This window comes from Typopeltis vanoorti, chromosome 25 (genome assembly GCF_054136105.1).
Source record: "Typopeltis vanoorti isolate ZY-2024b chromosome 25, IOZ_Tvanoo_1.0, whole genome shotgun sequence".
Lineage (NCBI taxonomy): Eukaryota > Metazoa > Arthropoda > Arachnida > Uropygi > Thelyphonidae > Typopeltis > Typopeltis vanoorti.
Window position 1 is genome coordinate 24596220 of NC_143573.1, and position 12843 is coordinate 24609062.

Genomic DNA, 12843 nt, shown 5'->3' on the forward strand with positions numbered 1-12843 from the left:
GATTAGTCTCTAGGTGGTCAAATAGATGGTTATCGATGACATTTTCCATAATTTTAGAGAGGACAGAAGTGAGGATGATTGTACTTCATTCCTATGAGGATGATATCTGGTATTCAGTCTGGGCAGATGTTTGGATCAGAAGAACTGCAGCAGTATTCAGACAATGAGGAGGAATAGAGGTTAAGGAAGTCATCTCATGCTCTTATTGTACCAAAGAATATGAGAGTGAGGAGTAGTGGGTGAAAGTTGTTCTGTGGTAAAACAGACTTGTATGAAGTTATGATCTGAGTTACCAAGAAGAGAACTGATATCCACAGTATACTTGGGAAGGGGAGCTTATTAGTAAGAAGTCAAATGTATTGGTAAACTGGAGAGGATTATCATGTATTCTAGTAGGGAGATTGATGATCTGTGATAGGTTGTTGCTAATGGCAAACAGCTCGGCATCTCTGACTGATTGATCAGTGAAACTTGAGAAGAGAAACCCATATGAGTTGTGGATGACCTCACTATTAAGATATTTTTGACTGCAGAAAGTCAAGCTTTAAATCAAGCTTTAAAGAGAGATAGTTGAAGAGGTCATTGTGGTTAACAGAGTTTATAAAGCGATGGAGAGAGCACACGAAAAGGACAGGTTGATTTGGTAAGGAATTTTTTTTCAGCCAAAGAAGATCAAATGAGGGGGCGGGGGGTTTAAGGTTTTGAAATCTCTTACAGTATTAGTTCTGATAAATGCATAAGTGCCACCTGTGTGGTAGAAAGAACTGTGTAACCTGTAGTTTGGGCAGTTGAGGTTGCCAGTTAAGATTCTGATAAGAAGAATAGTATTCCTGATTTAGATGACTGCAGCAGGTGGTGGTGCAAATTATTTATACTGCTGTTTAGGCTACAGATATTGGTGAGGTGAATGCGTAATTTTTTTTTTTTTTTTTCCCGCTTTTGTTGTTTTATTGAACTATTTTTTGTGATCTGCAGTAGAGTCGCATTTCTCTGGGTTGTGATTTGGGATGTATGTAGTGAGGAAGAAATAAAAAGGAAATGGGGCATGCAGTGAGAGGTGACAGACTTGCAAAGATACTGCCCATAGAGAGGGAATCCTGCCCATCTGTGGCCTAGATAGTTCCCCAGTGCAGGACACTAAGGTGTGCTTGGTGTCCTATCACCGAACTGCCAAAATAAGTGATTGCAAGATTTGACGCTAGACTACAGGGATCTGTGGTGAAACTGTTTTATTGCTGTGTGCTCGAAATGGGAGGATCTGGGTCCTGAACAGTATGCTGGCATGTCATTGAGGATATCACTCTCGCTGGATGCAGGAAGAGAATTGGGGGGGGGGGTAGAAACTGGAATAATTGTTCTAGTGACTAACATAGCTGCAACCACTTCAGTCTCTAATAAGTGAGGTAGTGGCATTTCATTAAGCAATAAAAGATATTTACCGCCTACAGGTCTTGTAGGCACTTCCTTCAACTATGGAAGTGTACATTTGCAGTGGTATTCATCAGAGCCCCTGTTTGTAGAAACAGGGGCTTCAGGCTATTGATAAGGTAGGAATGACTTGACTGCAAGATTATTTTTATATCAATTTGTATATTTTTTAAATGAAAACAGTAACAACAAAAATAATAGAATTTCCTGATACCTATGTCATGTAAGTAACCTGTGTATAAATTTTTTCTCAGTGAAAAGAATTTTTAACCTTAACATCAAAAATACTCTTTTGATGTTAAAGTTAAAAATTCTTTTAACAATACATTCATGGAGCATGATATCATCCACGCTCCATGAATGTATTGTACGTGCTCTGTTCTTTGTTTAATATAATTGGAATCGGTTGATTATAGTTTGTAACAGTTTTTTACTTTTTAGTGCCTTACATCAGTTATGTACCCTGAAGATGCCAACAGCCTTAGTTGGTATAACTTGGTTGTTTATTATATGCACTTGATCAATATAATCCCATAAAAGTCTTTCTAGAGCTTTTTAGTCAAGAAAATTAAGCATTTTTTAACAGGAAAAGCTGTTTTTTTTTTGTTTTCAAAATTTGGATAAAAGAGTGCAGCTAACAAAAATATTACAAGTATTCCTGGCTTTCTTTTGTATTAATATTATAATATTATATATAATATGAAGACATACTAAGAAAATGCAATTTGCAGAGGCTCTTGGATAGCAGAGATATGATTGAGAACATTCAAGTTAGTAAGGGGAAGAGGCAATCCCTGGAAGGTGGTGAGTGAAGACAGAGTGAATGGGTTTGAGATGCAGTAAGATAAGCGCTGTTGATAATGATAACTGTGAAACAATATATAATATACAACCTATAAAAGTTTATATTTCCATATTTTTATGGGTTTTTTTTTAATTATTTACATTACAATGACAAGTGAAAATCTTAAAGTTGATTGATATCAATTCAACAGAAGTTTTTCATCACTTACAAAAGCAATAATGAATAAACGTTTTTCACATCACATATATACTTACACTGTGAGAATTTCTGGCTTTGTGGCACGCAATACATTACAATAAACACATCTGCTCACTAGCTTCTTAGAAAATTTCTTCATCAAGCTATGGTAAACAATGGAATAACACCAATCAGGTCAGGTGGCAAGAGTTTGAATGAAAACAGTTTCAGATTAAAAGTGAAACAATTAATCAAAAGGAAAAACATAGATATATCATCATCAGACTTGTTCAAAAAACTAATAAAAATCAGCATAATATATTTAACAATAAAACACTTTTGTGAATTTATTTGGCAGATCTATGGCAATAATGCAAAATGCAGAACAACAGCAAAGCTTGTAATATATTAAATCACATTTATCTGGACTGCTTGTCAAACACAGTGTAATGCTTATCATTATGATTTTGTACCATTTAGTAAAGCATCTAACAGAAAAAAAAACAAATCTGCTGCCACTAAGATAGACAGTGCCTAATCCCTATAACTATATTCTAAGCCAATTCAGTTGTTACCATTCAGCAGTAAGTGTAACAAAAATTTCAAAGAAATACATATTTTGTTTGGTGTCATTTGACTAATTAATATTGATTTCAGATATGCATATGTTCTAATCCAGTAATTTAATAAATACATGTTTCGATATAGTCAAAAGGAAGGCAAGAATAAGCAGATTCTAGCATAGGAAAATTAGTAACACTTGTACTCTTATTTACAAAAACCAGTGGCTATTAATAGCACGAATAAGACATGGTAATGAATCGGTTAATTTTATATTATTAATGAAATCTGGTAAAGCAACTGAATCTGGTCCTGTCTCTCTAAAGATACACAGATGGAAAGGACTAACCAATTCAACATGTTGATATATATTTATATATATTTATCATATCTTATATGTCCCAAATGCCTGTCATGTAAACTCCTTGCCCAGAAGAAGCATAATTAATGCTATGTAAGAACAATTAATTGTGTATTATTTACCTTGTCTCTCAAAAGGATGAAAAACTTCACAACTAGGTAAGCATAGTTGAGAAGATACTTCATGAGCAAACTTTGTTTGCAAAGACTTGGACTTGGTAAAGGATTAAATAAGAATAGAATTTCTGACTCCCACTGATGAGACCTCAATAAAGGTCAAAACCAGTCTGGTAGTAGCCCTTCCCATAATGCATAACAACATACACATCTAAAAGAAAGCGTTCTTTGCGTTACTAAGGCAAATGATTTAGAGTGAACAACATCCACATACAAGCAGTCTAGTAGTGAAGATACCTCATGCAAACTTTGCCTGCATACACACTTGAGTCAAGGATTAAACAAAAATGAAAATTCTTGGTTGAAATAATGTACTTTGAAACAAAGCGAAAGAACATTTGACAAATATGTTCTAATAATTTTTTTATTTGCCAAGTGATACTGAATTACTAAAAGGATATACACTTTTCTCAAGATTGAATGCTAATGGCTTATCAGATATACAAGAAACAACCGATTTATAAGTTGTTTATTATTTTAACGGTATAATAGAACACAGAAACTAAGTAAATAATTAATTTATTAACTTGATGCTGATATTTCGCTGGTGTTATAACCAGCATCTTCAGAGCACAAAAAAAAAAAAGCATCTCTGAAGATGCTGGTTATAACACCAGCGAAATATCAGCATCAAGTTAATAAATTAATTATTTACTTAGTTTCTGTGTTCTATTATACCGTTAAAATAATAAACAACATGTTCAACGAACACATAAGTCTGTCCACACGTTTAACCGATTTATAAATATAACTGTTACTTGTAGTAGAAGCAGGGGATCAAGCATTCAGAAATGCTTTCAAAGCTACTGTCTACTATAGTTAGCTATATAACTCTTGTATACCTGTGATTATATATATACAAGGTGTGACAATTTAATTCCTGGAATGCACCCGTAAACCTACGTTCAGAACTATATATTAGTGGCTACTGTCGCCTTTGAAGTAGTGCACAAGTCCCCTTGTGAATTTATACGCTGGATTAATGGTGTTCCCATTTTTGGAAATAGGCCTGGAACTCTTTTTCCAGAATACTCTTGAGTTCCTTTATCACATTATGCTGGATATCAGGATGTCAGAAAACCTTCGTCCTTTTAGCGCAGTCTTTAATTTTGGAAACAGCCAGAAATCACAGGGAGCTAATGTGGGTGATTAAGCAGGATGATCTAATTCTGTAATCGATTTTTTGGCTGGAAACTCTCTCACAATGAGCACACTATGGCTAGATGCATTGTTGTAATGGATGATCCACTGGTCAGGCCACAATTCAGGTCTTTTTCTCTGAACAGAATCTCGTAATCTTTTCAGCACCTCTAAAGAGCATTATTGGTTGACCATTTGTCCCTGTTCAATGAATTCATAGTGGACTATCCCTTTGTGATCAAAGAAACACACCAGTATAGTCTTGAACTGCGAACATGGCATGCATGCTTTTTTCGGACATGGTGAACTAGGGGTTTCCCACTGCATGCGCTGGTGTTTTGTTTCGGGATTGTACTGGAAGCACCATGTTTCGTCACCTGTAATTACTCCCGGGAATGTGCTTATTTGCAGAACGATCAGTCACAACTTGAAGCCGCCAATGCTTGTTTTGCCCGTCAAGATCTCAGGCATTTCGCAGAAATCTTTCACATGCACAATTCTTCAGTTAAAATTACTCTGACTGTTTCTTGATTCATTTGCAATTCATCAGTCATTAATTGCACACTAAATCGTCTGTCAAAACGTACCAAATCTTGCACACTGCTCACATTTAAGTCCATAATTTTTGTTTTTGGTGCCCACTTCTGGATTCGGCATTCACATCTCGCTCACCTTTGAATCTCTTATGCCACTCAAAGACACTTGACTTTTTCGGAGCATCTACACTATATGCCATTTTTAACAGCTGCATCATTTCAGTAGCAGTTGTGCCAACTTCCACACAAAATCTGATGTTAACACGCAGCTCCAAATTTTGATCAGACATTTTTACACCAAAGTTTACATGCAGATCTCTATTGTTTTTGCAATAGCCAACCAGCAAATGGCTCTATTGGCTTGAGGTTTATGCAAGCATTAGTTAAAACATGTACAAAGACGATTACTCGTGTGACTCCAACCAAATCATCACATAGGCGACATTATGTGGCCGTTCCAGGAATAAAATTGTCACACCTCATATATTGTCAACATAATTGTTGACAATATTCATTATTCACACAATACCAATCATACCTCTCATTAAACTAATTCACAGACAAAGGCAGTCATAACCACCTGTGGTAATCATTCACCATCCTCAAAGCAAAAATTCTAGTTCTAATGCCCTTGTTAACACTGCTTCCAGGGATGACACCTCGTTCTCTCCCCTTCTGCAATGTACCAAAAAATTCATCACTGCCAATCCTATAAAACTCCTTTAATAACTTACACGTTTCTATAATATCTCCTATATTATGCCTATCAGCTAGTTTTTGGAACCCACAGAGCTTCAATCTATTCTCATAGGAAACATTCCAGAAACCTGCCACAATCTTTGTCACTTGACTTTGATCCTCTTCATCACTTGCAAATCCAGCCAAGCAGATCTGTGTGCAATAGCACAGATGTGGCCTTATTAATGCCTTATAAAGTGGAACAATAACTTCCTCATCCCTGCTTGTCAGTGTGTTCTTCAACAACCATGTAATATGCAGTTTTACACTATATGACGACCAATTCTTAATGTAGCTATTGAAAAGCAATCACCAAACAGGATAACAACATGTCAATATTTCCAGCTAAGTAAGAAGTGCCTTACAAAAAACGCCAGGATTATTCTTCTAGCTATCTATGCATTAATATAACTGCGTACTAAATGTCACAACATTACTAATGCTTTATTCAACTAACTAATACTAATGTTCTATATTTATTATTATTTCATAACCTCGATGGAGTCAACACTCATCGTGGAAGGTCCACTCAACAAGCAATATGTCTATCATAATGAACTTTGAAGTTTGAAGTCCCTGCACAATGCATTTCACTCACCAACAATCTCCACATAAAAAATATACTCCTAATACCTTTCTTCACATCTAACATCTACTCTTTTTATAATTTCTTCTATATTAATCTGGTAGAATCACTTAACTAACTTGATGGTCCGTATCATAGCTTCTCTTTTCCTCCCATCCACTAAACTGTGCAAATCCACATTCCCTCAAATGCTCTGCATAACCAAACAATCCAAAATCCTGATATCACTTTGATCATTCATTTTTGGACCCACTCTAGTGTTTCCACATCATGATGAAAACAAGGCAACCAACTTGCAGCACAATAGTCCATGTATTCTCAGACCAGTGCCTTACATAGAGGCACCACTATCTCTTATCCCTACATGCCAATGTGCCTTTTTTAATCACAGCAGCAATAAAATGTCCAGTCTTTGCAACACTTGCAATGTATCCTCAGAATTTTCTACTGTCTACTAGCACACCAAGATAATGAATATCATCCAATTCCTTAAGTACATCTCCACCAATACAGTACGTAGTCTTATATCTTTGTACCTGAAACCACCTTGCATTTATTAATATTAAAAGTACAATCCCCACTCATCTGTCCAAGATAAAAGTCTCCTAATAATTCTACCTAGCTTTGCATCATCATTAAACATTTCAAGATCTCCAAAAACAGAACCTGGAGGCATGCCACTGGTCACCTACTTTTGCTGAAACAATGCTCCATCATACACATCATGCTGGTATTTTTCAAAAAGGCAATCTTCAATATGTTATCTAATCCCATCTTCTGCAGCTTATACATCAATCTGTCATGTAGTCTATAAGCAATTAAAAACTGTGCACAACAGAACTGAAGAAATAAATAATTATAAGACTCTGAGAATAAGAAAATATTTCTTATGTCCAAGCAGTTAGCCTAGTGGCTATATGTTTCGCAACCATATGCTTGGGAAAGGAGTATCCTGGGTTCGATTACCGTCGCCGACATGAGGAGCTTAAGGATCTTTCTCAGACAAAGCCAAGTTAGCCAGTCTTGGGTGTAGACAGCAAGGTTTTTCTTTCCAGTTTATCTGGAAAGAAAAAACCCCTGCTTGCAGGAGGGGAAAAAAAGGTTTTTCCTCCTGCAAGCAGGCAAACCGGCCCCTTGAACACATACATCTACAGCCAAACCGGCCCCATGAACACACATCTACAGCCATAGAATATACCGGTAGCCATAGGGCTAGTCACCTTATCCTCGGGACGGGTATGCCTTAGAAGGGCTTAAGACAGCTCTGTAACAGGCCAGTAGGCCTAACACATAGAAGGGAGAAGAAAAATAAAATGGAGGAAGAGAACAAAATGTGACATATTAACACACTGGAAGTATCAATAAATAGTAGAATAAATAAATATAAATTTTCATTCTTTGTATATATCTAGAAGGTCTTCAATGGAGTAAACATTATTATTATTAATTCACTTAAGGAATTCAATATACACTAGAATATAAATTAAATTCAACTTTAATATATATATTTCCAATATTTCGACAAAGTCACATTGCCATTTTCAAAGGAACTTACAATAAAGATACATGCACACAGACATACAGTAAATGAGGACGAAGTGGGTAAGCTATCGTTTCTCCTAAAAGTCCTGATGATGCCCCCTAGCAGGCTATGTAGGTATTCTTGGCCGTTGAGATGGTCTCCTGATGTACGTCTCCCAAATTTGGGATAGTCTCACGCAACAAAATTTGTTGAGGTTTGACATGTTTCTTAGGGCTGAGGCTGATTCCATGAAAAGTCTTTCAAATTTGAACTTGCTACGGATTATTATTGTGGCTTTCTTCCACCGTATTCTGTGGTATGTATCCAGAGCATGGTCTGCAAAACTAGAGTGGCTATACTGCCGAAACCGGATGTAGTCCTTGTGTTCTGAAATTCTGATATTCGCTGTCCTGCCTGTTTGGCCAAAGTAGGACAGCTTACAGCTGCAAGGGACCTGGTATACACCAGGTAGGTCTAGGTGAAGCGGTTGGTCTTTAGTGGAGCGGATAAGGGATACCAATTTTCTATATGGTCTGTAACAAGAGGTCAAGTGACGTTTTTTTAAGATTTTGATAATTTTTTTCCGAGGTGCCTCGGATGTAGAGAATGGTGATGGATGAGTAATCCTTGTTGTAAATATTAAAGTTTAATTTAATTTATATTCTAGTGTACGTTGCATTCCTTAAGTGAATTAATAATCATGTATAACCAACGTATAAGCCTTTCTATGAGGAGTAAACATTAAGGATTTCTCATTAAAAATGTTCATAAATAATATGGAATACAGAAGATTTTCACTCCAAACCTATTAGCTTTCTTCATTATGCTCAATTCAATTTGAGAGCATAAGACCTATGAATATATCCAGTTTTTTTTTTTTTTTTTTAAATACAAAATAGAACAAAGTAAAATTCATAATAATACGATAAGATTGTGATATTATATTGGTTACAGATGCTTACAACTTTCAGCATCACTTAATAGAAGACAACTGCCAAATTTTCCATATTTTCACCTTCTGATAGTTTTTTAAGGTTCTACTGCCAAAGTGCAAGGATTCATATGTTTATCCTCGCAGAACTTCGATTAACTGAATTTGAGATCCAATAAATAGTTGTTCATAAACTCAGAAAAAAAAACTGCCACTTAGTGTACCTTCAGATATCAAAATTCATAATCATTTATTCTGCAATGTTGGCAAATTTTTTTATGTCACTAAGTTATAAGTATGGTCATCTCACCACACAGGCAATTGGCTTGGTGTTGTACCAGAGATCAGTAGACATGCAAGGGTCTGTTAACTGAAAAATTATTGTTTTGAAGATTGGATAAATGGTAGATTACTGGATTACTAGCAAATATGATTTATAATAAAAAATTAATATTCTTTTTTACCACAACTTTCAAATCCACACAACATTTTTACTCAAGATTAACCTTATCTTCCTGCCTTGTTGCTTTATGGATATATACATATAAAGGTCAAGAATAGTTACTAGGTTATTACAACTGCTATTATAAACATATCATATTTAAAATCAAGTAACTTGATTTTAAATAGTCAGTTTTGCACTGCTGATCACCATTTTTCCAGCCAGCATGAAATGACAAACCTATGGTTAATTTTTTTTTAAAGATCATCCCACACATGAGAACTCTGAAACTCATCCCTCTGGTATACTTGGTGGTAATCTGTTACTGAGAGACTATTCACAAATATCCATTTCACAATAGGATTCTAATGCAATTACTAATCCCAGGAAGACCATATTCAAATGAACATTTGCCTAACTCTTGCAGAAATGGAATAAGTGTTATTTACAATCTGTTATCAAAAAATATCTTGTTTCTTCAAGTGAAATAACACCTAATAACATGTCCAGGATTATTTGCTTAATATTTAAATTCTTGCAATGGCAAGCCTGTTATAATTTCAAGTGCATCTTCCTTGCCTACTAAGCAGTTAGTGAAACAAACAGGGATGACAAATGGAAAATGTTTTGATAATACATACACAAAAAAACTGTCAACGAAATGTCTCATAATATCTAAGTAAAATTTTTATTATGACTTTCTCCACACACTCACACAAAACTGCAATTTTATTGGGCATTTTTACAGTTTTTTTTTTTTTTTTTTTGAAAATTAAAAATACATTACTTCTTTCAAATCAGTCTGATACAACTAACATAAAATCAGCATGGAGAAACAAATCTTGCAGAGCTTGATTAAAACATAAGTTGAGGGATAGTAAAAATTATGGTATACTTCCTATAATCCATCTTAACTTCATGGAGTCCTAATACTTATCACAACAATGGTGTAAAAGATAAACACTAAACAATTAAATGGTAAAGTTAAATGTTGCTGAAATGAAGGTAGTCACTGGAATTAGATAAAAAAAAATTCTTGTACTGAAGCCAGTTTTTTTTGGTGAATTGTGCATACAAAATGTTGTAAAATTATCTAAAATTGATAAAGCTATATAAATGTCCATTTATGTAGCTTGTTCCATTTTTCACAGTTCAAGGAACCGAACCATGTCACAGGATCACTTCCATAAACAGAAATCACCCTACTCCACTGCATTCTTGGAAAACTAATACTACACCCTCTGTCCAAAAAGAAACATAACTTTTGATAGAAATTATATTTCTATCATTTATATGATAGAAATATAATTGAACGTTTTCAAAGGTGTCATATCGCTTTCCTTTCATCGGCAAATGAAGTCGGGGGAAGAGAAAGAAGTCACAGTGTGCTAAATCAGGTGAACACGGCGAGTGATCCAACACACAAACTTGGTTTTTGGTCAAAAACTGTCTCACAATGTCGAAAGGAGATGGTGCATTATTGTACAAAAGTGACCAGCTGCCTGCATCGCGATATTCATGCCATACGCGACGTATTTTACTATCAATTGCTTCAAAACTTCAAGATAAAACTCACCATTGATCATTTGTGCAGGCAGAATGAATTCTTTGTGGATAATGCCCTTGGAATCGTAGAAACAAATCAGCATTGTCTTTACTTTTGACTTCTCTAAGCAACTTTTTTTCAGATGTCCCTCTTCTGGTGGTCTCCACTCAGCACTCTGGCGCTTTGTTTCGGGCTCATACTCAAAACACCATGTTTCGTCGCCATTAACAATCGTTTGAGTCCTTATGAGCAGTTTTAATGAGGACCTTGCAGTATTCAATTCGATACATTTTTTGGTCGTCAGTCAACTTGCGAGGAACAAATCATGAATTCAATTTACGAAGCCACAAACTCTCGGTCAAAATGTTGTGCACAGTTGATTTTGGAATCCCCAATTCATCTTCAATCAATCTCACGGACGATTTCGGGTTTTCTTTGATGAAATCATGCACTTTTTTTGGATGTTAACTTCGCCCAGTCCAGTTTTTGAACGGCCTGGCTTTTCGTCGTCCTCAAGCGTCTCACGACCACTTTGGAATTGCTTAAACCACTCGTAAACTTAATTACGGGATAAGCATTCATCACCATATGTTTTTTGAAGCATTTGATGCATTTCGGTAAAATTTTTACCAAGTTTAACGCACAAGTCAATCGCAGCTCTCTGTTTGAAACTCATTTTCCAACCATTCAAAACACACTCACTTTTAGCACTATAACTCAGCTTCTAATGAAACAAATGTCATAAACAGTTGACACAACACTAATGAAGGTTGCCACTTTTAACAATAAAAAGAAACAATAGGTGGTGCCACTAGTTTCTTCTATTTTCGAAAAGTTCAGTTTCTCTTTGGACAGGGGATGTAACATGTCATTCAAAATGAAAAGAAGATAAGCTGGTATCTAATTTCTAACATATATTTTACAGACCGTATTTTCAAGTCTGTGCTTTAAATATCTCACTAATGACACTAGTTCCATGGCTGACTTAAAGATGAATAATTTTGGCAGCATCAGTAGAGATCACCAGCATATGGAGTTACAGAAGCTCCTTTGTACAAATATCATTTTAGTTGTAGAATTCAAACATTTCACACTTAGATATTTTTTCTACACACATTCAGTAAGAATTATAGAAAAGGATTTACATCTATTTTTATTATTTTCACAGGTTATGTAACTTAACTAACCACACCAAGTTTTTTTTTTTTCTTCTTTTTTTTTTTGTATGGTTAGTTACATACAAGAATAAGAATGAGAAGTAGTACACAGATACAAGCTTGGGTATGTAAATAAAAAAATTAGTCAACAGAACACTGTTTCATAGTGAATCAAATATCTTCAATTATATTTAAAAAAATTAACAGCATTTACTGTTCTGTATTTGGGATTGAAATTACAGAAAAGTGCTAGGGAAAGATCATCATTCTAGAAACTGTGTAGATAAAAAGTTGACTTGCTTCGCTATTCTTTGCAGGCACATACATACAAACATACAAAAAGAGTTTGATTCATGCTGCTAAGTTTCTCATTACCAAAAAACCTCCTGACTATCTGCTCGAAAGATTACAACCTTCAGCTGTTCAAAAAATGCATTAACAGATTCCTTCTTTCTGTTACTGTTTGGAGAAGTCCCCCTTCCATTCTTTCTCTGTGTCTGAAGTATTTCAAGTATTCTGTCGATCCCTTCAAGGACCCATCCTTTTCTTTTCAGGTACCAAATCTACACAGCCTCCCCTGCACCACATCTCAAAAGCAGCCATTCTTTTCCTATCGACTTTCTTTTGGTTTTCAAATTTCACATCAATAGGTAGCTACTAAAAAAGTAGCTGCATCTAGAATCATCAGCTTTGTTCCAGTAGTGATATATTTGCCCCTCCCCTAGACTTTAGATAAG

The 12843-nt window shown here is 35.2% G+C and overlaps 1 protein-coding gene across 3 annotated transcripts in view; it reads right to left on the reverse strand.

The window, feature by feature from the left end:
• Positions 1 to 12843, reverse strand: part of LOC150092606 (serine/threonine-protein phosphatase 1 regulatory subunit 10-like) — a 447296-nt gene that overhangs the window by 166172 nt on the left and 268281 nt on the right. For all 3 annotated transcript variants that reach the window (XM_090414736.1, XM_090414735.1, XM_090414737.1), the window contains one exon: positions 2488 to 2574. In XM_090414736.1, coding sequence (XP_090270862.1) covers positions 2488 to 2574 — 87 coding nt within the window. The remainder of the gene's footprint in view (positions 1 to 2487; positions 2575 to 12843) is intronic.